Source organism: Triticum urartu, chromosome 3, assembly GCF_003073215.2.
Source record: "Triticum urartu cultivar G1812 chromosome 3, Tu2.1, whole genome shotgun sequence".
NCBI lineage: Eukaryota > Viridiplantae > Streptophyta > Magnoliopsida > Poales > Poaceae > Triticum > Triticum urartu.
Genome location: NC_053024.1, coordinates 623,415,806 through 623,442,575, shown reverse-complemented (window position 1 = coordinate 623,442,575; position 26,770 = coordinate 623,415,806). Strand labels below are relative to the sequence as shown.

At 48.2% G+C, this 26,770-nt stretch overlaps 2 protein-coding genes across 2 annotated transcripts; one reads left to right on the top strand and one right to left on the bottom strand.

Moving 5' to 3' along the window:
• The first annotated feature begins 13,699 nt into the window (after positions 1-13,699).
• Positions 13,700-14,929, top strand: LOC125548875 (transcription repressor OFP8-like). The gene has a single exon (XM_048712400.1). The coding sequence runs from the start codon at positions 13,844-13,846 to the stop codon at positions 14,513-14,515; it is 672 nt and encodes a 223-aa protein (XP_048568357.1). The 5' UTR covers positions 13,700-13,843; the 3' UTR covers positions 14,516-14,929.
• A 10,507-nt stretch (positions 14,930-25,436) lies between these two features.
• LOC125548873 (transcription repressor OFP13-like) lies at positions 25,437-26,409 on the bottom strand. Its single transcript, XM_048712398.1, has one exon. The coding sequence runs from the start codon at positions 26,314-26,316 to the stop codon at positions 25,612-25,614; it is 705 nt and encodes a 234-aa protein (XP_048568355.1). The 5' UTR covers positions 26,317-26,409; the 3' UTR covers positions 25,437-25,611.
• Between the last annotated feature and the right edge of the window lie 361 nt (positions 26,410-26,770).

Sequence of the window (26,770 nt, the reverse complement as noted above, 5' to 3'; positions counted from 1 at the left end):
TACAAAATATTATTTGCGCTTCATAATTACTATGTGATATGATATAACATAGCAAATATATTGGCATGTTAATACGATTTCTCAAAGCATCCGTCGTAAGATCAATTTTGTAAATGTGGCACGCTATATTTATACAAAATGGGATTAAATGAATATTTGCTACTACCTTTGTAAAGGTCCTATATCACTTTACAAAGGGAGTACATCTTATATGAGTTCAGCTACTCAACCTTAAAATCCTATTGGGTTTCCAAGTTAAATAGACCAATCGGCAATATATAGAATCCATGTCCGCTCTTCCATTGGGGAAATATTTACTTTTTAATGACATGAAGGGGAGTCATCTAGAATTGCAACGTGGGCATGATATAGTGCACAATGAAGTTGATGGAACGACCAATGATGCTTATGTGTTGATCTGACTTTTTTTAGGGAATACCATCATGTGTAGCTTTATTAACATTAAAAAACATTTACATCGTTTACGAGCTTACTGACCAGTCAATCAGAAGGCTCGTCCAACTAACTAAAAAAGGACTTACTACAAAAGCCAAAGTTCGCTAGCACATGAGCCGATTGATTATAAAAATGAGGACAATGCTTATAAATGTCCTTCCCGATCAAGAACTGATATCAACGCACTCCGCAAAATTTGCCGCCGCCGAATCCCACCGTCTTGTTTACCCGGAGCAATGCGTTGATCTGACTTATTATTAGCAGGTTTCTCATTTCTACTCATCACTAGAAACCTTTTTATGTGGCATCTTCATACCATAATATTGGAGCATCCACAAGGCAGACCTTAAACATGGGCGTCGGGATTTTGATCCTAGCTGGTGAGCAGTTTGGAGGTAGAATCCCGATCTCTTATATATGGTGTCAACGCAAAAAATAGGATTGGGCACTTCTTTTTTTTTTGAAAGATTTAGCAAATTGCTTACTTCAATTAGATTTAGCAGAAAGCAGCGGAAGAATAATATAGGGAGGATCCGAAGATCAAAGAAAAAAGAAGAAAAACGGTAACCCTATTGGCTGCAGAACAACACTACGCTTACACGGTGGATCGCCCTCCACCCACAAAAGAACAACACAGCTCCGACTCCAGTGAAGAACTACAGAGAAACTAAGACAAGATTGGCGTCACGAAGATCGCCGAACGGACCACCTGTTGCCAGTCATCGTACGCCACCGGGGCCCCGCACCGCAGCTTCAACTTCACAGCAACAGACATCCGAGGTAAACTCATGGACACGCCAGAGAAGAGCCGACTACCACGACCAATGCCACGCATCCAACTGCTCACCACCATCATCGTTGCCAAAGAAGCCCAACCGAACACGACCGGCAGCAAGAAACACCTCCCACCTATCACGGGTCTCCCTGGCCGGCAAGAAGCTCCTAGAACGATGCCCCAAGAGGTGTGACGCACGTCGCCATCATCGCCCGATCCCACGGGATCGAGGGTTTCCCCTGAACTTTCTTGCGTAGTGGAGCGAGCAAAGACGCCTCAGCGACGCCTTCTAGAAGGAAGCGGCGCCCGCAGGCGTCACCGTCGCCTGCCCCGGCTCCAAGTCCGGCAGCAAGGTCTTCACACGGCGTGCCGACAACCACCAACCCGGCCAGTCCACCACCACAGCCACCCGTCCGCCGGCCGCCGGCCCCATGCGCCCCACTGTGACACCCTCGATTTGACCGTACACTAATCATACACGCAAATGTATACGATCAAGGTCAAGGACTCACGGGAAGATATCACAACACAACTCTAGACACAAATTAAAATAATAGAAGCTTTATATTACAAGCCAGGGGCCTCGAGGGCTCGAATACATAAGCTCGAATACACAAGAGTCAGCGGAAGCAACAATATCTGAGTACAGACATAAGTTGGACAAGTTTGCCTTAAGAAGGCTAGCACAAAAGCAACAACGATCGAAAAGGCAAGGCCTCCTGCCTGAGAACCTCCTAACTACTCCAAATCGTCATGCGGTCGTCATGTAGTAGTTGGCATCCTCCGAGTAGTAGTAGTCATCAGTGACATCGTCTGGCTCCTGGGAGGCCACAGGGAGGCCACTGGGCGCGGGCGCGCGCGTTGTACAGGCAAAGTAGGAACGAGGCGGCGCGGCGCACGGGGACAAGGGGCGCGAGCGCGGCGCAGGCGAAGCAGAGCAGCTGAAGCAGGGGGGCGACACGGGCGGGACGCGGGCGCCGGTGCGCGGCGCGCGCGGCCACGAGGCCATCAGGGGAGCGAGGGGACGCGGACGGGCGTGGTCCGCGCGCGGTGAGCGCGAGGCCACGGCGTGGGACAGCGGCTAGCGGCGGCACCGGCAGCAGAACAACGAGCAGCAGGGGGCGGGACGCGCGAGCTTCAGCGCGGGCAGGTGCAACGTTCGGGGCGCGACTCGGCGCGCGTATGGTGTGGTGTGTGCATGCGTGCTGTGAATGGCGCCGGCGACAGAAGGGAAGGAGGAGAGCTCACGGCGATGCGTAGGGACAAGGGCAGCGGTGCTCGGGGAGGTTGACGGGGACGGTGTGACAGAGAGGAGGCAACGAGGTCGGGGTGGCGCGGGGTTCCGGCAATGTCCGTGGAGCTCCGGGCGGCGGTGAACAAGGACGAGGCGGCGGCGTACGGCGGGTCGGGCGCGGCGTCGGGGCTCCCAGATCGGGAGAGGGGGAGGCGAGGAGGACGGCGGTGGGGCGGCGCCGGCGGTGTTCGACGGGGCCGGAGCAACTGGCCCGAACCAGATCCAGACGGGATCGGGTGAGGGAGGGGAGTGGGGGACGAGGAGGAGTGGGGGGGGGGAGTAGTGTTGGGGAACGTAGCAGAATTCAAAATTTTCTACGTGTCACCAAGATCTATCTATGGAGAGATCCAGCAACGAGGGGAAGGAGAGTGCATCTACATACCCTTGTAGATCGCTAAGCGGAAGCGTTCAAGAGAACGGGGTTGATGGAGTCGTACTCGTCGTGATCCAAATCACCGGAGATCCTAGTGCCGAACGGACGGCACCTCCGCGTTCAACACACGTACAGCCGGTGACGTCTCCTGCCTTGATCCAGCAAGGAGGAGGGAGAGTTGATGGAGATCCAGCAGCACGACGGCGTGGTGGAAGTAGCGGGATTCCAACAGGGCTTCGCTAAGCGCTGCGGGAGGAGGGAGATGTGTCACGGGAGGGAGAGGGAGGCGCCAGGCCTTAGGTATGGTGCTCCTCCTTTTCTCCACTATATATAGGGCCAAGGGAGAGGGGGGAGGCGCAGCCTTGGCCCTTCCTCCAAGGAAGGGTGCGGCCAAGGGGAGGAGTCCCTCCTCCCCAAGGCACCTCGGAGGTGCCTTCCCCCTTTAGGACTCTTCCTTTTCTTTCTCTTGGCGCATGGGCCTCTTGGGGCTGGTGCCCTTGGCCCATATAGGCCAAGGCGCACCCCCTACAGCCCATGTGGCCCCCCGGGGCAGGTGCCCACCCGGTGGACCCCCGGGACCCTTCCGGTGGTCCCGGTACAATACCGGTGACCCCGAAACTTGTCCCGATGGCCGAAATAGCACTTCCTATATATAATTCTTTACCTCTGGACCATTCCGGAACTCCTCGTGACGTCCGAACAGCTTTCGGGTTACCGCATACTAATATCTCTATAACCCTAGCGTCACCGAACCTTAAGTGTGTAGACCCTACGGGTTCGGGAACCATGCAGACATGACCGAGATGACTCTCCGGTCAATAACCAACAGCGGGATCTGGATACCCATGTTGGCTCCCACATGTTCCACGATGATCTCATCGGATGAACCACGATGTCGAGGATTTAATCAATCCCGTATACAATTCCCTTTGTCTAGCGGTATTGTACTTGCCCGAGATTCGATCGTCGGTATCCGATACCTTGTTCAATCTCGTTACCGGCAAGTCTCTTTACTCGTTCCGTAACACATCATCCCGTGATCAACTCCTTGATCACATTGTGCACATTATGATGATGTCCTACCGAGTGGGCCCAGAGATACCTCTCCGTTTACACGGAGTGACAAATCCCAGTCTCGATTCGTGCCAACCCAACAGACACTTTCGGAGATACCTGTAGTGTACCTTTATAGCCACCCAGTTACGTTGTGACGTTTGGTACACCCAAAGCACTCCTACGGTATCCGGGAGTTGCACAATCTCATGGTCTAAGGAAATGATACTTGACATTAGAAAAGCTTTAGCATACGAACTACACGATCTAGTGCTATGCTTAGGATTGGGTCTTGTCCATCACATCATTCTCCTAATGATGTGATCCCGTTATCAACGACATCCAATGTCCATGGTCAGGAAACCGTAACCATCTATTGATCAACGAGCTAGTCAACTAGAGGCTTACTAGGGACATGGTGTTGTCTATGTATCCACACATGTATCTGAGTTTCCTATCAATACAATTATAGCATGGATAATAAACGATTATCATGAACAAGGAAATATAATAATAACTAATTTATTATTGCCTCTAGGGCATATTTCCAACAGTCTCCCACTTGCACTAGAGTCAATAATCTAGTTCACATCGCCATGTGATTAACACTCACAGGTCACATCGCCATGTGACTAACACCCAAAGAGTTCTGGGTTTGATCATGTTGCTTGTGAGAGAGGTTTTAGTCAACGGGTCTGAACCTTTCAGATCCGTGTGTGCTTTACAAATCTCTATGTCATCTCCTAGATGTAGCTACCACGTTCTATTTGGAGCTATTCCAAATAACTGTTCTACTTGGAGCTATTCTAAATTGTTGCTCCATTATACGTATCCGGCATCTCTACTCAGAGCTATCCGGATAGGTGTTAAGCTTGCATCGACGTAACCCTTTACGACGAACTCTTTTACCACCTCCATAATCGAGAAAATTCCTTAGTCCACTAGTTACTAAGGATAACTTTGACCGCTGTCCTGTGATCCATTCTTGGATCACTCTTGTACCCCTTGACTGACTCATGGCAAGGCACACTTCAGGTGCGGTACACAGCATAGCATACTGTAGAGCCTATGTCTTAAAGCATAGGGGACGACCTTCGTCCTTTCTCTCTATTCTGCCGTGGTCGAGCTTTAAGTCTTAACTTCATACCTTACAACTCAGGCAAGAACTCCTTCTTTGACTGATCCATCTTGAACACCTTCATGATCATATCATGGTATGTGCTCATTTGAAAGTACCATTAAGCGTTTTGATCTCTCCCTATAGATCTTGATGCTCAATGCTCAAGTAGCTTAATCCAGGTTTTCCATTGAAAAACACTTTCCAAATAACCCTATATGCTTTCCAGAAATTCTACGTCATACTGATCAACAATATGTCAACAACATATACTCATCAGAAATTCTATAGTGCTCCCACTCACTTCTTTGGAAATACAAGTTTATCATAAACTTTGTATAAACCCAAAATCTTTGATATCTCATCAAAGTGTACATTCCAACTCCGAGATGCTCACTCCAGTCTCAGAAGGGATTGCTGGGAGCTTTGCATCCTATTAGCATTCTTTTCAGGATTGACAAAACTCCGGTTGTATTACATACAACCTTTCCTCAAGAAAAACATCGAGGAAACAATGACATCCTATCTGCAAGATTTCATAAATAATGCAATTAATCGCTAATATAATTCCAACAGACTCTTAGCATCGCTATGAGTGAGAAAGTCTCACCGTAGTCAACTCCTTGAACTTGTCGGAAACTTCTTAACGACAAGTCGAGCTTTCTTAATGGTGACATTTACCATCATTGTCCGTCTTCCTTTTAAAATCCATCTGTACTCAACAACCTTACGACTATCGAGCCGTTCTGCCAAAGTTTACACTTTGTTTTCATACATGGATCCTCTCTCGGATTTTATGGCCTCGAGCCATTTATCGGAATCCGGGCCCACCATCGCTTCTCCATTGCTCGTAGGTTCATTGTTGTCTAGCAACATGACTTCCAAGACAGGATTACGTACCACTCTGAAGTAGTACGCATCCTTGTCATCCCACGAGGTTTGGTAGTGACTTGATCTGAAGTTTCATGATCACTATCATAAGCTTCCACTTCAATTGGTGTAGGTGCCACAGGATCAACTTCCTGTGCCCTGCCACACACTAGTTGAAGAGACGGTTTCAATAACCTCATCAAGTCTCCTCCATCCTCCCACTCAATTCTTTCGAGAGAAACTTTTCCTCGAGAAAGGACCCGATTCTAGAAACAATCCCTTATTGCTTTCGGATCTGAGATAGGAGGTATACCCAACTGTTTTGGGTGTCCTATGAAGATGCATTTATCCGCTTTGGGTTCGAGCTTATCAGCCTGAAACTTTTTCACATAAGCGTCGCAGCCCCAAACTTTTAAGAAATGACAGCTTAGGTTTCTCTAAACCATAGTTCATACGGTGTTATCTCATCGGAATTACGTGGTGCCCTATTTAAAGTGAATGTGGTTGTCTCTAATGCCTAACCCATAAACTATTGTGGTAATTTGATAAGAGACATCATGGTATGCATCATATCCAATAGGGTGCAGTTATGATGTTCGGACACACCATCACACTATGGTGTTCCAGGCTGTATTAGTTGTGAAACAATTTCCACAATGTCTTAATTCTGTGCCAAACTCGTAATTCAGATATTCATCTCTATGATCATATCATAGATATTTTATCCTCTTGTCACGACGATCTTTCAACTTCACCCTGAAATTACTTGAACCTTTCAATAATTCAGACTCGTGATTCATCAAGTAAATATACTCAACATCTACTCAAATCATCTGTGAAGTAAGAACATAACGATATCCACTACATGCCTCAGCACTCATTGGATGCACACATCAAAATGTATTACTTCCAACAAGTTGCTTTCTAGTTCCATTTTACTGAAAACGAGGCTTTCAGTCATCTTGCCCATGTGGTATGATTTGCATGTCTCAAGTGATTCAAAATCAAGTGAGTCCAAACGGTCCATTTGCATGGAGTTTCTTCATGCATATACACCAATAGACATGGTTCGCATGTCTCAAACTTTTCAAAAACGAGTGAGCCCAAAGATCCATCAACATGGAGCTTCTTCATGCGTTTTATACCGATATGACTTAAGTGGCAGTGCCACAAGTAGGTGGTACTATCATTACTATCTTTTGGCATGAACATGTGTATCACTACGATCGAGATTCAATAAACCATTCATTTTAGGTGCAAGACCATTGAAGGTATTATTCAAATAAACAGAGTAACCATTATTCTCCTTAAATGAATAACCGTATTGCGATAGACATAATCCAATCATGTCTATGCTCAACGCAAACACCAATCTCGATGGTAGAGGGAGCGTGCGATGCTTGATCATATAAGCATTGGAAACACTTCCAACATCTATCGTCAGCTCACCTTTAGCTAGTCTCCGTTTATCCGTAGCTTTTATTTCGAGTTACTAACACTTAGCAACCGAACCGGTATCTAATACCCTGGTGCTACTAGGAGTACTAGTAAAGTACACATCAACACAATGTATATCCAATATACTTCTATCGACCTTGCCAGCCTTCTCATCTACCAAGTATCTAGGGTAATTCTGCTCCAGTGGCTGTTCCCCTTATTACAGAAGCACTTAGTCTCGGGTTTGGGTTCAACCTTGGGTTTCTTCACTAGAGCAGCAGCTGATTTGCCGTTTCATGAAGTATCCCTTCTTTGCCCTTGCCCTTCTTGAAACTAGTGGTTTCACCAACCATCAACAATTGATGCTCCTTCTTGATTTCTACTTTTGTGGTGTCAAACATCACGAATATCTCAAGGATCATCATATATGTCCCTGATATATTATAGTTCATCACGAAGCTCTAGCAGCTTGGTGGTAATGACTTCGGAGAACCATCACTATTTCATCTGGAAGATCAACTCCCACTCGATTCAAGCGATTGTTGTACTCAGACAATCTGAGCACAAGTTCAACAATTGAGCTTTTCTCCCTTAGTTTGCAGGCTAAGAAAATCGTCGGAGGTCTTATACCTCTTGACGTGGGCACGAGCCTGAAATCCCAATTTCAGCCCTCGAAACATCTCATATGTTTCGCGACGTTTCAAAAAACCGTCTTCGGTGCCTCAACTCTAAGCCGTTTAACTGAACTATCACGTAGTTATCAAAATGTGTATGTCAGATGTTCGCAACATCCATAGACAACGTTCGAGGTTCAGCACACTGAGCGGTGCATTAAGGACATAAGCCTTCTAAGAAGCAATGAGGACAATCCTCAGTTTACGGACCTAGTCCGCATAATTGCTACTATCAACTTTCAACTAATTTTTCTCTAGGAACATATCTAAACAGTAGAACTGAAAGCGCGAGCTACGACATAATTTGCAAAATCCTTTTGACTATGTTCAGGATAATTAAGTTCATCTTATGAACTCCCACTCAGATAGACATCCCTCTAGTCATCTAAGTGATTACATGATCCGAGTCAACTAGGCCGTGTCCGATCATCACGTGAGACGGACTAGTCAACATCGGTGAACATCTTCATGTTGATCGTATCTACCATACGACTCATGCTCGACCTTTCGGTCTTCTGTGTTCCGAGGCCATGTCTGTACATGCTAGGCTCGTCAAGTTACCTAAGTGTTTTGCATGTGTTCCGAGGCCATGTCTGTACATGCTAGGCTCGTCAACACCCGTTGTATATGAACGTATGAATCTAACACCCGATCATCACGTGGTGCTTCGAAACTACGAACTGTCGCAACGGTGCACAGTTAGGGGGAACACTTTCTTGAAATTTTAATGAGGGATCATCTTATTTACTACCGTCCGTTCTAAGTAAACAAGATGCAAAAACATGATAAACATCACATGCAATCAAATAGTAGTGACATGATATGGCCAATATCATATAGCTCCTTTGATCTCCATCTTGGGGCTCCATGATCATCTTGTCACCGGCATGACACCATGATCTCCATCATCGTGTCTCCATGAAGTTGTCACGTCATCTATTACTTCTACTACTACAGCTAACGGTCAGCAATAAAGTAAAGTAATTACATGACGTTTATGTTGACACGCAGGTCATAAATAAATTAAGACAACTCCTATGGCTCCTGCCGGTTGTCATACTCATCGACATGCAAGTCGTGATTCCTATTACAAGAACATGATCAATCTCATACATCACATATATCATTCATCACATCCTTTTGGCCATATCACATCACATAGCATACCCTGCAAAAACAAGTTAGACGTCCTCTAATTGTTGTTTGCATGTTTTACGTGGCTGCTATGGGTTTCTAGCAAGAACGTTTCTTACCTACGCAAAAACCACAACGTGATATGCCAATTGCTATTTACCCTTCATAAGGACCCTTTTCATCGAATCCGATCCGACTAAAGTGGGAGAGACAGACACCCGCCAGCCACCTAATGCAACTAGTGCATGTCAGTCGGTGGAACCGGTCTCACGTAAGCATACGTGTAAGGTTGGTCCGGGCCGCTTCATCCCACGATGCCGCCGAATCAAGATAAGACTAGTAACGGCAAGCATATTGAACAAAATCAACGCCCACAACTACTTTGTGTTCTACTCGTGCATAGAAACTACGCATAGACCTGGCTCATGATGCCACTGTTGGGTAACGTAGCAGAAATTCAAAATTTTCTACGTGTCACCAAGATCTATCTATGGAGAGACCAGCAACGAGGGGAAGGAGAGTGCATCTACATACCCTTGTAGATCGCTAAGCGGAAGCGTTCAAGAGAACGGGGTTGATGGAGTCGTACTCGTCGTGATCCAAATCACCGGAGATCCTAGTGCCGAACGGACGGCACCTCCGCGTTCAACACACGTACAGCCCGGTGACGTCTCCCATGCCTTGATCCAGCAAGGAGAGAGGGAGAGGTTGATGGAGATCCAGCAGCACAACGGCGTGGTGAAAGTAGCGGGATTCCAACAGGGCTTCGCTAAGCGCTGCGGGAGGAGGAAGATGTGTCACGGGAGGGAGAGGGAGGCGCCAGGCCTTAGGTATGGTTGCTCCTCCTTTTCCCCACTATATATAGGGCCAAGGGAGAGGGGGGAGGCGCAGCCCTTGCCCCTTCCTCCAAGGAAGGGTGCGGCCAAGGGGGGAGGAGTCCATCCTCCCCAAGGCACCTCGGAGGTGCCTTCCCCTTTTAGGACTCTCCCCTTTTTCTCTTCTCTTGGCGCATGGGCCTCTTGGGGCTGGTGCCCTCGGCCCATGTAGGCCAAGGCGCACCCCCTACAGCCCATGTGGCCCCCGGGGGCAGGTGGCCCCACCCGGTGGACCCCCGGGACCCTTCCGGTGGTCCCGGTACAATACCGGTGACCCCGAAACTTGTCCCGATGGCCGAAATAGCACTTCCTATATATAATTCTTTACCTCCGGACCATTCCGGAACTCCTCGTGACGTCCGGGATCTCATCCGGGACTCCGAACAACTTTCGGGTTACCGCATACTAATATCTCTATAACCCTAGCGTCACCGAACCTTAAGTGTGTAGACCCTACGGGTTCGGGAAGCATGCAGACATGACCGAGACGTTCTCCGGTCAATAACCAACAGCGGGATCTGGATACCCATGTTGGCTCCCACATGTTCCACGATGATCTCATCAAATGAACCACGATGTCAAGGACTTAATCAATCCCGTATTCAATTCCCTTTGTCTAGCGGTACGGTACTTGCCCGAGATTCGATCGTCGGTATCCCGATACCTTATTCAATCTCGTTACCGGCAAGTCTCTTTACTCGTTCCGTAACACATCATCCCGTGATCAACTCCTTGATCACATTGTGCACATTATGATGATGTCCTACCGAGTGGGCCCAGAGATACCTCTCCATTTACACGGAGTGACAAATCCCAGTCTCGATTCGTGCCAACCCAACAGACACTTTCAGAGATACCTGTAGTGCACCTTTATAGTCACCCAGTTACGTTGTGACGTTTGGTACACCCAAAGCACTCCTACGGTATCCGGGAGTTGCACAATCTCATGGTCTAAGGAAATGATACTTGACATTAGAAAAGCTTTAGCATACGAACTACACGATCTAGTGCTATGCTTAGGATTGGGTCTTGTCCATCACATCATTCTCCTAATGATGTGATCCCGTTATCAACGACATCCAATGTCCATGGTTAGGAAACCATAACCATCTATTGATCAACGAGCTAGTCAACTAGAGGCTCACTAGGGACATGGTGTTGTCTATGTATCCACACATGTATCTGAGTTTCCTATCAATACAATTATAGCATGGATAATAAACGATTATCATGAACAAGGAAATATAATAATAACTAATTTATTATTGCCTCTAGGGCATATTTCCAACAGTTAGGGTTACTGGGAGGGAGTGATAAGGAGGCCCGACTGGGCCTGGTGGGCCGGCCGATGCGGCTGCCAGCTGGGACGTTCGGTCCAGCGTGGGGGGGGGGGTCTTTTCCCCTTTTTAGCATTTTCCCTTTTTAAACCAAAAACCTTTTCTGTTTTCCTTATTAAAGGGCATGTAAACACTTTTAAAAAAATGGTTCCACCAGCAAAATTAGTTAAGGATTATTTGCCACATGACGAACATTTTGGATTTCATGTGTGAGCAATTTTGAATTTCCCTCATAATTTGAATTTGAAATTTGACTTTAATTTTTCATCAAGTGACAATTAGCTCAGTAAGTATGGTGACCTGGCATCATTAATAGGTGATTACTGTAGCATGACACTGGGGGTGTTACACCCACGTCCACCGAAACCTTCAGATCTGAACGTCGGGTCCCAGATCTACACCATTGCTGCCGGTCCACGCCGGAAGGCCGTCAGCCCCATGCGCCCGACGTCCATCGCAGCCACCCGCAGAGTAGGACACCGGGGCCCGATCTGCCACAGCTCCCGCTGGAGCTCGTATGGAGCAGCGTGACCGTGCCCAACTCAACCCCGTGTGCTCCAGTATGCGGCATGACGCGTTGCCGCCATCATCGCCTTCCCGCCCGCGCCTCTCACCAGCACCTCCCCAGGCGGAGGAGCTCCCCCTGTCACTTCCACACGCCAGATCCACGCCACGCGCCAGATCCGCGCCCTGCGGCCTGCGCGCCCGCGCCTCCGTGCGCTGCCTCGCCGGCCTGCTGCGCCGTCCCGAGCGCACGCAGCCACTCAGGCTCCCACCGGAATCCACCGGCCCGCGCCAACACCTTCGAGCGAAAGGAGGAAGGGGCCCGCCGCCGCCGAGCCGCACGGGCTTTGCCCGGCGACCGCTGCCGGCGACGGCGAGGGGAGGGAGAGGTGGTAGTGGGTTGCTGGCGGCGGCGGATAGGTTTGCTCCCAAGCCGCCCGCGGGAGCGACACGGGAGCCCGCTTCTTGTTTTTTGGCTTGCGTCATGAAAATCAGAGGGGTTGGTCGTTGGTGTTTACCACCTCCTTTTAGCGCACTGCGCTAGTCAGGACTCGGGAGTGAGTAGCTTCGTTTTTTTTGAGTGTTTAATTTTGGTATTTTATCTATTTAAGCGCGTACTTAAGCGTCCTGCGATGAAAGATGACCCTACTATACAACATCGGCGGTTTGCGCATTTCTCCTCGCCACTTCTAATAGAAGGGAGAAAGGACACCCATAGATACATCAGTTTACCTTATACATCCTGTGTTGTTTTAAATCCCCGCAGAGTTGCAGATCAAGTATGTGGTTATTTCAATTCATTTGACTCGGTATATCATATGTACAGACGTCCAGTAAAATATTCCGGGAGGGTCTGAGGTGCAGTTTTCTTGGGCAGTTCACGCTTCCATTCTATCAAAAAAAAAGGTTTTATTTCCGGCGGCTATGTACCGATCGTACGTGGTGCTACCTGCAACAAGGCCTGGTTAGGTTTTTTGTCAGCTAGCTAGCCAGCCAGTGGCAGAAAGTAAATAATTCTTTAAAGCAGCCGAGGAGGGGAAGAATACATATATAGCAGAATAACGCTGAAATGATGCGACAGACATATTTTATTATCTTAAAAAAGAGCCAATTGTTCAGCCAAGTACTGTTGCGAGTTTTTCTTTCTCAAGGAATCGGTACTGTGGCGGGTTGGGAAAAGAAAAGATCTCTAGAGCAGAGACTCGACAGAGAAAGATTGGCGCTCCGCCGGGCCACCCGCCAGCAGCATGGCCAGCTTGTCTTCACATGCGTACAGTCGGTCAACTCGGCAGCAGACTTTCGTCACAGTACCAAAGCCGTGACAAGTTCTCATTTTTTACCGCTCCATGCCGTCCGACGTAGTACCCCTGCCGCTCTGACCTCGCTGCGCAGAAATTAACCACCCACCGTCCAGTCACGCTCACAGGGAGCCATTGATGCATGCATGCATGCATGCAGCCAGCGCTCGTCCCTCCCAGTCATTCCCAGGATCCAATCTGGATACCATCTTGCGACGACGCTCACGCGCATGGCAAAGCAATGGCGTAGCCTGCCGCATTCCACACGTAGTACGTGCACGCCTGGGCAGCTCTCGCGGCATGCATTTTCACCTTCACTTGCACGGTCTCGGCCCGTTTTCACGCAGGCCGACGTATAATTATCCTCTTCACATGCTCGTCCTCCTCCTCCCCGGGCTCGCCGCACTGTTCATGTCACCCTCTCTTTACTCGCCCTCGCCGTTTACTGGCCTCGCTCACGCCCTCACATGGCGCCCCATTAATATATAGCGCCACAGCCCCCCGCTCCAAGCTCCGAGAACTCCACCCGCACTCCCAGCTCACTCACTGCACGGTGCACCTTCCTCGCTCTAGCCAGCCGCCAGCCGCCAGCCAAGCGAGCTAGCCCGGTGGGCCGTGCGGTGCGGTGCGCGCTGCCACGCACGCCATGTCGAGCAAGCCGTCGTCCAGGAGGGGCAGCTTCGCGCTGCGGCAGCCGCCGGTGGTGGACGTCGGCTGCAACTGCCGCCGCCCGAAGCTCTTCTCCAGCCTCTTCTCGTCCTCCCTGCCGTTCCGCGGCGGCCGGGGCGGCAAGCCCAAGTCGCCCAACGCCTCCTCCACGTCCACCACCACGGCGTTCACGGCCACCACCCTCGGCGGCCGCAGCGGCACCACGGCCACCTCCGCCGACTCCGCCTCCTGGGGCCCCGCGTCCTTCACCAACAACTCGCTGTACGAGGACCCGGCAGCCGCCGCGCGCCGCCGCGGCCAGGAGCCGGAGCAGGACACGCGGCGCCGTCGGAGGCAGCGGCGGCGTCGCAGGCGCGCCGCGTGGGACGGCGCTGGGCACGGGGAGCAGGAGGCGGAGGCTCACGGGCGCGTGGCGCGGGAGAGCGTGCCGGTGGCGGTGGAGTCGGCGGAGCCGTACGAGGACTTCCGGGAGTCGATGGTGCAGATGGTGGTGGAGAAGGAGATCTACGCGTGGGACGACCTCAACGACCTGCTCACCCAGTTCCTCACCCTCAACTCGCCGCGCCACCACCCGCTCATCCTCCACGCCTTCGCCGACCTCTGGACCCGCAACGGCCTCTTCTCCCCTCCCTCGCCGTGCCAGTTCTAGCTACCCTCCTGCTCCTAGCTCAAAGCTAGCCGCCGCCGGTCAGCATTACACCGCCACGGCGCCATGCACGCACGCACCCACCCTCGTCACACTCTTACCACCAGTACCACTCCTGTTTATTCTTTACTGTAACCATTAGTGTTGTAATTCCTAGTAGTAGCACCTGATCGACCGTCAGTCTGTTAACTAGCTAGCCACCCGTAGTACTCCTCCATGTCCATCACTCCATGGCCGGCCGGGGGAGGTTATTAATGGAGATCCCGGCCGGCGAGATGCGCCTAGTCTTCATCTCAAGCTAGTAAGCATGATGGTGTAATCCAAACCAATGTAACCGTTATTATTCATGCATGTAATGCAATGATGCGTGCGCGTGGCGCCATGGCGTTGTAATGATATAACTACCACTACTCCTCATGTTGTTTGTGCATCAAGTAGTACGTGTGCTACTACTAGCTATGTAATCGTTCACTGCTCAACCATTTTTCTTGTCGGTCATCTTTCACTGTTTTTACCGACAGTGCCACTGGGCTGCTAGCTAGCCATTTTTACCGCCGCTTTTGTTGCGATTCGTTTGCTCACCGTCCTGTCAACTCGTGAAATATACGTGCCACTACGTGCCGCACTTGTCACGTCCGCCCAAGCCCTTTCCGCTCTCGTGCATGCGTGCGTACGTGCGTGGGTTGGTGCGACCGCGCGCGCCGTGAACCAGGCGCAAAAGCTGCTGCGCCCGAGGCCGATTTGTGTCCCCGGCTCCTCCGTTGGCTCCAGCGCCCAGTTGTTTCACTGTGCGGGCGAGCTGACGGGTGCAACGACAAGCAGCTGCGCCGCTGTTGGGGCCTGGATGAGGTTGGAGTGGATAGCAGGCGTGCGAATCAACGGCTGGATCTCGCCACAGTGCCCTCGCACTGTGTGGGCTTCATTGCGTCGGGGCCTCGGCCCGCAGGCCTGCTGCCCAAAAGCTCGACGGAGCCACAGTGCCGGCTCGTCTCAGCGTATTCATGGGGGTAAATTTTCATTGGCCCCGTCATAAAGCGTCTACGTGTACGTGCTCTGTCGCGGTCCTTGCTACGTAGTAGTAGTAGTAGTAGGATAATACTGTGCCTGCATGCTGGTGCATGCCAACCGCTCCTGGCATCGGTCGGTCGGTCGACGATCGAACCATTAGGTTCTGATTTATGGCGCCACAGGAACACTTTGCTACTATCAAGTACTCCGATACGTATGCGTGTCAAATTGCATGATCGTATTCATTGGCCATCATTCAATTTACAAACCAAAGCCGGACGCCAAATTTTTTTGATGCTTCGGATTCAAGCGAGCAGAGAGGAATTTTGATTGTTCACTACGCTAGGCAAAACTTTTGACCCCGTGGTACAGTAGTTATAGTAGCAGCAGTACCGTGGTACTCAGGGTCCAAGTAGCCGTACTCGTACGTACCGAGGCAGTAAAGGCATGTACAATAGTTGATAAGATAGTCTTATCTTAAGTTTTGCATGTAAATTAGAGATGACAAAAAAACAAGTCTACAATGAGTCATCTCTTAGTCTTATCTTCAATAATTAGTTGTTCCTAAAAACATGGTGAGACAAATTGTGCCAAGAGATCATCTTTTGTCTTTTCTTAAATAAGAGAAGACAAGCCTTCTCTTATGATTTCTCTTTCCTCCAACTCATTATTTATCCTACGTGGCACTTTAAGATAGAACCATAGTACATGCCCTAAGAGGACGCGGCGCAACTGAATCCCCATCCCGCCTCGCCCGTGTCCGCTCAAAAGGAGCTGCGAGCTGTGGGATTTGACCGACTGATAAACGGACACGCACAAGTGCATCGCATGTGGTGCATGCGTACGGAGAATACGTTTGAACCCGCGTACTGTAGCTCTCCAGGTATCAAAGTCCACATGAGGCCGTACAAAACCGAAGGTACGTACGAATACGTATAGTGAAGTGCGTACAGTTGGACGCTGTGTTCCGCTGGGGTCCTTGGTAGGATAGCGCTGGCTGCACATGCACGCGTGGATCGACCGATGGACGGTCTCTGGTTTATGACCGCCACAGGAGCAAAGTTATACATACTGGCATGCATACACATGTCAGACTGCATGACCGTATTCATTGGTCAGGCTGTCGTTTAGTACAAACTAGCAAAAAAGCCCGTGCGTTGCAACGGAAGAAAAAACTACACGTCCCTAACACAATAACCATGACTGAAGACTCCAATAGATCCACGGTGCATCCCATCTGTGTTGCCACTTATCCTTCTTTCTTCCTTTGTCAACGGTGACCGCTGTGCTCACACAATCATAACACATTTGAATGTGGTCAATTCTAAGATGTCTGTCTCTCCGCATAAGATGAGGAATCTATTTTTTTTCCTGGAAGGTTTGCCAAGGCGTGCATGCATGGTAATAGATGATTTCTTTCGCCTCCAAACTTTTTTTGCCGAGGTTTTGATTTCCAATCCGGATATATGCCGGTATGAAGGAAAGCTGGATCGTGCACTGTTGATTAAAATTGCATCCTAAATATCATTAAATAAATATTTAACAGGTAAAATGACATCATATTCAGATTCTACATATTTTTCTAGTCAATTTTTATATATAACATGCAAAATTAGAGTTAGGTTTAAAAGATATATGGATATTTTTAAAAATCATTTGAATCTACCCAAAAATAGTGGATTGGCCGTGGGTTGATTAACCAAAAGATTATAGGGTTTTCTAAAAAGAAGAGCAAATCGTTGGCGGGCAGATGCACTTCTCCCTTTATGAGTAGATATAGATTAAAATAGGACCGCGGGTTAATTTCAAAGAATGGCAGGGGGTTTTCCGCAAAATTACGACGGATGGGCAAAAGTACTTCTCCCTATATTAGTAGGTATAGTAAAAGAAACTATGTGTTGCAAAGGAAGAAATAAATCTGTACACACCACTAACGATCCAAACCGTGGAGATCTTATGGAACTCAGCCTAGAAAGCAAACTTTACCTGAATAGATATCGTTAACGACGAGCCAACAGAAGTGCAAATAAGGTCGAAGTGAATCAATGGAGATGTGGATGGAGGTGTGGTCAAAGAAAAGGTAGCCGTTGATGATGAATCATATGGACCCATTGGCGACACGAAGAATAGCATGCGACACATGGTGGCATGGGCGAGGTCGGCTTGAGGGCCTTATCATTGATGGATGCGTGGGTCAGTGTTGTGAACGAACTTCCTGTTCTTGTGCTTCATGGCATATGCTCTGATCCATCATAGTGTTTTCCATCATCCAAGTGACCGATCTCGTAGCCGTCGAAGTCCTAATCACCTATGGTCGCCGCCGGTGTAGACACAACCTCCACGATATTGACGATGGACGTGAACATTCAATCTTCATGGCTAACTTGTCTTTTTTTTTGTTAAATTAAGTACTCATCGGTCCAACTCAATTTTGCCAAGAAAAATGTTGCGTATTCGATAATTATAGTTTATTTGGTTTGTGCCACAAAGTAACTTATCGGCAAAGAAATTTGAGTTTATATTGTTGATGCGCCATTTCGAAATGGTTGGAATCATGATGTAAATGGAAAAGATGTAGTTAAGCGGAGTAAAATTCCATTTTAAAACGGCAAGACCTACACCATTTACTTAAGAGAGGAATAACGTTATTACCAACTACACACCATGAGATTCATGAATAAGAGGTTGATGCATTTATATAGTCTAGATATAGGTTAGACTTAGTCTGCTCTCACCCTTACGTCATATAGTTCAAACTTAATCTACATCCGCATCGCTTGTTTAAATTCACATGATCAAGCTCGTAACTCAACCAAATTAATTTGTTCCTTTATACCTTCCATTTGATATTGCGTACTCGGCGACCTACTCTCCTTATGCAAGACGAGTATAAAAAAATTCAATACTTTTGGACTTAATTTGAACTTTCACAAGCTATTATTTGTTGTGCAGGGCCGGTCCTAAGATTTTTGAGGCCCTAGCCGCAAACATGCGAAGTGTGAGCGGCACCGCGAATAAGCGCAGAGGAATAGTGGGTAGACCACAGACCCTAAATTATTCCCAACAAATCACATTTTCCTTTTCTTTCTTTTTCTGAGCCAAACCTAATCATGTTTTCCTATCCTAGCAATCAACTCTTTGGGCCTAGCCCATCTCGATTCCTCCACTTTTTCTTTTCTATTTATACAAGCATACCAGATCATGGTCCCCTCCTCCGGCCGGGGCCCTGGGCGGTCGCCCCTTCGGCCATACACCAGGGCCCGGCCCGGTTGTTGTGTATGGAGAGGTACATTACGGAATCAATCATGAAAAAATTGCATAATGGATCAAATTAATGGGAGCACGCTGCATACACACACGTAATAGGAAATTCCATGACACTGAGGCAATATACGTAGCTTATTAAGGGCACTGTCATTGGGGCAAATAAAAATAGTAACTTAAGACACGTTTCCTGCAGAAAAAAGTAACTTAAGACACGGTAATCCACTTCTGAGCCTAGACTCAGTTGCACCCGCCCTTACGAAAAAATCAAAACAAATACTAAAAAAATTCAAAAGCTTCCAATTTTTTTGTGTGTGGTAGACAATTTGATGCGTGAGGTCCGCTCCAATTTTCAAATCATTTGGACATCTGAGCAGCTCTCGGCAAAAAAAGACAAATTCGGGGTTTGTAAAAGTGTTTACTGTTCATGCACTGTTCTGAGTTCTGATCCGATTTTTCTTTTTTGCTGAGAGCTTCTCAGAAGTCCAAATGATCTAAAATTTGAAGCGGACCTCATGTGATAAATTGTCTACCACGCAAATGCAGATTGGAATTTTTTGATTTTTTTTTTGAATTTTTTGATTTTTTTTCTGGGCGGTTGCAGATGAGTCTGGTCACCGAAACGCCGCACTCCTTAAGACACGTACTGCTTGCTGATTGGAGGTAGACAGTGACCAAGAAAAATGTTGAGCAAGCGGCCCGCATGAGGTCTTCTCGTCGTGTGCCCGCCCCCACACGGGGACTGGGCTGCGCCTTTTGCTCTTTTAAGGAGTCCCGTATCTCCTACAAGCGGCCGGTGTTGTGCAGCGGATTTTTTCTTATAATATGGCTCTCTTTGCTTGTTTGTTGATGCGGCTGCTCTTTTATAGGTGAGTGACTTTCTTCGTTTAGTCGTCCTGATGAATTGATGCGTCGTTTCAGCTGCTCTTTTATAGGTAAATCTCGTGGCTGATCCTGTTTAACTACAGCTGCGTAGCTCTTCTATACGGCGGACATGGACATCGTGACTCCCTGGTCAAACTCCAAGGTGGCTGGGACGTGATTGTGGGCATGCATGGCTCTTGGCTCTATAATTAAGTTGCTCTTCTCGCAGGGAGAGCCATGCATGTCCCCCGAGTCCTTCTTTTATTGGCCGTCCCTTTTTTCCACTGGCTGCTTGATTCTCGTACAACTGGACGGCCTAGCACAGGCAATACATGGCGTGATTGGTTGTAGGCCAAGAGATGGAAATAAACGTCCTGGGTTCGATCCCCACCAAGACCATTGCGTTTGGTTGGTTTGTTTGATGGGCTGAGCCCACGGTAGCTGGTTGTGGCGTATCAGGTTTCGTTTGGACAGTACCGCACTAAGTTTTCAATGGTAAGAAACAATAATAACACCTTGGATGTACAAAATAATATAGGTGAAAAAAACTGAAAACGTAAATTTACGGGAAGAAGCGTATTGTGACGGTGAACCCACGGAGTCAATCCGTGCTTTATTATTATTTAGTACAAATGAAACGAACCCGCCGAAATACTACTATTTCCACTCTTGCATGCTTGAGGTATACTCAAAACAGAGGGCTTTCTTTCTTAGCAAGGACAAGGCGACACGGAGGAAATTAGATTGTTCATTACGCCACACGAAACATTGTCGTCCTGCCATGTTTCAGAAAATTTACGCTGTCAAGTTCATAACCTTGTGATAGTAGTCGTATAACAGCCCGCCTTGAACTTTGTGCGTGCGAACGACATGACGTGACACGACATGTGCGCGCGTACAATACAAATATCTTCCCCGTACTATATCAGTACGCCAGGTATAAAAGTCCGCGTACGTGCAGTACAGAACCGAACGTGCGTACACTTTGTAACATGTACTACCAGTAAGTGCACGTACACGTAGGGCCGTAGCTCAGGCGACGATTTACCAGCGGCCAAGTTAAGAAGCACGCAAGCGGGCGGTGGAGCCCATGCATGCATGCATGCACGCGTACGCCCCATCACGGGACAAGGCTGGGCCGCGAATGAATGAATGGCAACTTGCTAGGCCGCCTCGTCCGCATCCGCCAGCAAGCGAGCCAGCCCGGTCGGTCGGCCGGCCGGCGGGCCGGCTGGCGGCTCCTCTCAGGCGGTCGTCCGGGACCCTGACAGCGGTCAGTGTGGGCGGCGCAAGCCGCCGAGCGAGCGCGCCCCACCGGATCCCGCCGTAGCCGGAAGGTTTTCTTTCCCCGCTGCGGCGTCCTTGTCCGGTCCAGCCGCGACGGGGCAGGGCAGCGGCGCGGGGAGGCAACACGTCCATCAATGCTGACAAGGTCTTAACGCCGGGGGGGTCACGGGGAGAGGCCCGGCCGTACGCTACGAATCGCGTGACCACGAGACGCCGGAGCGGGCGGCAGGCAACACGCGCGCGTACGCCGGCCGCCGCCGCCCACCACGCCGGGTGACTGTGGGGCGAGTGAGTAACCCGTGCCGTTGAGGAGACTTCCCGCTGCGCTGATCCCGATCGGGCATATCCTGTGACGGCTAGGGCACGCGCCGAGAGCATCTTAATGACCTAATGGGCCGCGGCTCGTCGCCGTCCAGTTTTGTTTTTCCTGTGGCTGTGGGTTTCTTCTTGTCCTTACTGAAGAACGCAGCAGGGTGCACTAATGGTATGGTCTCGTTCACGGGGTGGAGTTGTTCTGTGATTTAATTGGCCTGACAGAGTCATGCATGAGCATCAACATGTACTGTTTGCAAGTGCTGATGTAGAGACTTTCGTCCGTTTGCAACTAGGGAAATTTTGCTGATTGCTGTCAGGTTGACCCGTTTTCCTCTTATGCGTTATGAATATATACTTACTGATTAGTGATTTCCATGTACTGCCCGTATGTTACTTAGAAACATTTTCCTTACTCACTGTTTCAGTGTTTCTGGTTTAAACGGAGGCAAACTGTAAGCAACTCCTCGCTGTTGTAAATCTCAAGATGAAACACCCCGCAATTTTTAATAAAATCTAACGATGCTACGTTCGTTCTCCTTTCTTCCCCATTTTTCAATAGTTTTGGGACGACATGCATAAGTACTGATTCTTTTTTTTAATGTGTAGTGATTCTTTTTCGAACTCGTACATACTGAATTGAAAAGGCTTGCCGTTGATGGTCTGCGCGCTGCATGCTCAGGCCCACGGTTTGCCAGCGCGAGCAATGGGAGCTCCTAACCGGTCCCTTCGTCTAAAAATAATTGTCATCAAAATGAATAAAAAAAGATATATTTAGATCTAAAATACGTCTAAATACATCCTCTTTTACTCATTTTAATGATAAGTATTTCTGAATAGAGGGAGTACAACGCACCGGGGCGTGCAGGCATGGGATGGCCTATGAATGGACGAGACTTGCCTACTCCCTACGCGTGTGCTCATCTGTGCTCCTGCGTACGTGGCTTGATTTGATTGAAACAAAATAAGGTCCAGCCTCATTCCCTTCAAATCAAGGGAGAGATGATTAGATTAGAAATAAAAAAAAGAAAAAAATACAACTGTAGGATGAAGTGGGAGCACGGATGGGAGCATGAGGAAGGAGCAGTCAAGCCGGATCCCCTATGAATCGCCAAGTTCGTACCTCCCTCGTAGGACTTCCCTCGCACGACTGACACTTGTCGTTTGTTCGTTCGCACAGCGGCACAGCTCACCCTTTTTTCGCTCGTTATGTAGAAATCTATTGGTCCAGAGAGAAAAGCAAGAACGGTTTTTCTAGTAGTATTAAAAATCTGTCTGTTTGAAATTGCTTTAACCAAATCATTGACTTAAAAAAAAGTTCACAAATTGAAAAACATTCATCGATATTGAAAATTTTCTATTCTTTTAAACAAGAAAACAAGCACAGAGGGAAAGTTTTCCCGGGTGGTTACCATGGTTGTACATAGCCTGTGGGGTGCGGTGTTCGAATCTTCATGGTGCTCAATTTTTGAAAGGTCTTATAGAAAAATAAAAAAAAGAATAAGATGGTCCGGCACGGCGTGGATGGGAGGGTGTGCGCCCCGTTTGCGGGGTTCAAAGAGCCGGGCGCTTAAGGCGCCGTTTAGGAAATGCCGCAAGCAAGCTCTAAAGTTGGATCATCGAATAATCACGGCCCCGGCAGGAATGTATTTAGGGGCTTATAGGGCTAGTTTGGCAAGCCCGAAACGAGCCACAAGAACATCTAACCTCAAGGAAGCTGTAAATGGGCCGGCCCATAAACAAGCAGGACCAAGGACATCCGTTTTTGTTCTTTTTATTCATTTTATGTATATTTTGGAATTATAAATACATATATTCCTCAAAGATTCATGAACTTGAGTTTTTAGAAAATATTCCCCGTGAATTAGAAAACAATTACCGCATTGTAAAATGTTGCCTAGTGTAATTAAAAAAAATGTTAGCCGCATCGAACAAATGTTGGTAAAAATCATAACATGTTCATACAATGTAAAAGAAACGTTCGCATAGTTTACAAGATTGTCGGTATCATGGAAATAATTGTTGAAATGAGTATTTAAATATTCTTAACAAGTATTCCTGAAAACTATCAAAAAGTTGATTTGATAAAAATGTTTAACGTGTATAAAATATGATTTATATGCATACAAAATGAATCATGTCTATGAAGAAATTAAAAATCAAATCATAAATTTGAAAAAATATTAATCATGTATTTGAAAAATGCTAAACATGTAAAAAGATGATCCTGGTGTAGAAAATTTATAGATATGTGTTGAAAGAAACCCAAAGGTAACCGGTGAAAACTGACGAAAAAATAAAAACATAAAATAGAGATAACAGAAGGAAAGAGCTTCAAACAGTGAAAAAACCAATAATGAAAGCACAGAGAAAAAACTCAGGCTGCAGCTACAGTACTAGGCTGGCCCAGTAGCTTCAACGTAGGGGCGTGCCGGAGCTACGTTTCACTGTAAGCGGGATATAGCTTGTCTAAAAAAAGTGAGACATACCTCCCATGGACATTTAAGAGCCAACGGTTGTATTTCATATTAGTTGCCAAAAGAATCACATTGGTCATCTTGTTTTTATCTACTACAAAAATTCTTGATTTTTTTCAAAAGAAAAATAATATATGATTTTTTATTTCCCTCTTTCTTTTTATTCATCCATCTATGTTTTTTCCTCTGTTCTTTCATTGATATGTTAGCATGTTCCTCCTTTTTTTTCCAGTATTGTTACATGAAGAATTAACCTATTGATTTTGTATCCAATTTTCCATGCCATTTCGTTTTCGTTTTCTATATTTTAAATATGCATAAACTTCTCAGGACAAACTTTCTCTTTTTCTCTAGTTTACTTTGTCCCAAATAGTGAACATTATCTTTCATTTTTCCTGTACCATGTTCACTTTCACTTTTTTATCTAACGTTTGGTCTCAATTGTAGTGACGAATTTTATATTTCTATTTTGGTGTGGTTTTGTAACAACCAACATTTATGTCTTGAGCATGAACTTTTTGTTCTACCTAATCCAAGTATATGCTGTAGAGCATGGAACTTCTGTTCCACCTCCGAATAAAATACGATTAGTTTGTAATGGTATTTGTACTCTCACCGTCCAAAAATACTTGTCACTAAAATGGATAAAAATAAATGTATCTAGAATTAAAATACGTCTAGATACATCCCCTTTTATCCATTTTGATGACAAATATTTCCGGACGGAGGAAGTATCATATATGGAAGCAACTGTATATCAGTCACCTGATTTTTTTTATCAGCCGGTTTTGCGTGCTCATCGTCTTCTGCTTCCTCCCCTTCATCTTTCTCCCCCCACCCACATCAGCTTGCCCTCCAACGCATGCCTAATTGACGTCCTAGCTAGCAATGGTGATTCTATGTGTAAGCGGTGGGGTCAGCTAACCCGACAACCTTTTTTATTACTCACTTAGATTTGTTGTTTTTTGTGTAGAAAATTAGAAGACACTAGCGAGATTGATGGCGCCACTATGTGTGGCCTCGTCGCCTTGTTCTACCCGAACCGCCTTCTTCATCCACCTTCCATCGGTCAGGACATCCCATAATCCCACCCCTAACCCTGCCCATCATGCACCCATACCTGTCAACCCTCTACCGAGCTTCCGCCGGTGCCTGTGCGACCAGTCGTGTCTCTTCGTCTCTGGCCCGGTTTTGCCACACCCTTGTCGGGTGTGTCATGGCCTCCTTGATGCGGCGCGTCTTGGGAAATTGACTGTTTCTTCGTGCGTCTGAGAATTGGAAATGTGTTCAGATATACAGTAGTACATTGTATCATTATCGCCGATGGTTGTGTTTCTGTCCATAACTGTGCTGATTTATTTTATTTTTTGCAACGTGCTGCTTTGTTATGTTTCTTATTTCTTATTTTCTCTTGAAACATTCTGTTCTCATTCCCGCGTTGGGCGTTTGAGTTTTGACATCACAAACTCGGCGTATACGCTAGCGCACAAATTTGGTACAGTACTCCCCAACTGCCATCGTGCGGTACGGTAGCAATACTAGCTCCATCGTAATCACTGCAGGTTAACTCCTAGCGAGCAGTACACTCAGGTGGTCCTTCACTTGCACAACTACAAGATCTTTTACTGTACTCTCGATCTCGAACGACGACGTCGTGAACCCATTGCCATACGTGCAATGCAAACATCGACCCATCACATGTTGGCACGAGATTTCAGCTACCACGAAGAAGCTAGTAGTTAAAATTAATTAACTTTCATGCTCGTGCACGTTCTCCATCGAGCTCGTACAAACAAGTGTTCGGCACGTACCGACGTACGTGATCTACTCACTCATCTATCACACCCTCACCACATTAACCATGCCACGGAAGTAAGTAAGGTTAGTTTACTGATCCCCGTCGACGGACGCGCAGGAGGAGCTCCGGGACGAGCAGGAGGAGCCGCGGCCGGGGTCGGCGACGGAGACGACGACGTCGACGAAGGCGGCCACGATGGCGCCGTGCGTGTCCTTGCCGTTGGCGCGCAGGTACCAGCCCAGCATCTCCTCCAGCCAGCCCCAGCCACAGCCCCAGCCGCCGGCCCCGTGCGCGGCCACCATCTCCTGCATCGACGCCCGGAAGTCCCCGTATGGGTCCGCCGACTCGAACGCCACGGCCAGGCCGCCCACGAACGCCTCCGCCGGCACCTTCTCCTCCAGTATGGAGCTGGTGGCCCCCGACGCCCCCGGGTCGAACAGGAGCCGGTCGGAGGGGCGGAGCGGCCCCACGACGGCGGCGTCCTCGGCGGCCGTGACGGCGTCGCCCCCGCCCTCCGCCGACGCCTCGGACGCCGTGGAGGGGCTGTCGGAGCAGTCGCGCCGCGCGGAGGAGTTGGTGAAGGAGCTCTCGGCGGAGTCGAGGAAGATGGAGGCGAGCGTTCTCGCGCCGGGCGGTGGCGGCGCGTCGTGGAAGGACCGCGTTATTGGGTGCTTGCAGGACGGCCACGCCCACGCCGGCGCCGCGGCCGGGTCGCCTCGAGGAGGTGACGGCGAGGCCTCCTCCTTGGGCTTCGTGTGGAAGAGGGAGCTCAGGCCCAGCTTCCCGATGACCATTGTTGTGCCTCTCAGGAGTGGAGCTGACCCGGAGGAGGACAAGTGACGACTGGCGAGGATGAAGGAAGGTTTTGGTGCGTATGGTGTTTTCAAAACCGGTGCACCCATTATATCCGACTGCCGTCCGTGGTAGTTTGGTTTTAAATGAGCTCTGGGAGGGGAGAGGGCCTACACATACTGGCATACACCTACCTACGTGGTTATGTCAAGACTTTGGAGAATTAATATACAGTATTTTTTTGTTGGTTTTCATATATCGTATGCAACAAATGCAAACTTTCAGAATATATGGGAGCGGGTACCAGCTCGCTTTACCGAAAGGGTGTATGTTGAGTACGGTTTTGCCGAGTGTAGCACTACCTCTGTAAAGAAATATAAGACCGTTTAGATCACTATAGAGGGAGTACTTGAGAAGATTTTGCCGATTTCTTTTCAGCCTTGGTCGAGTATTTGC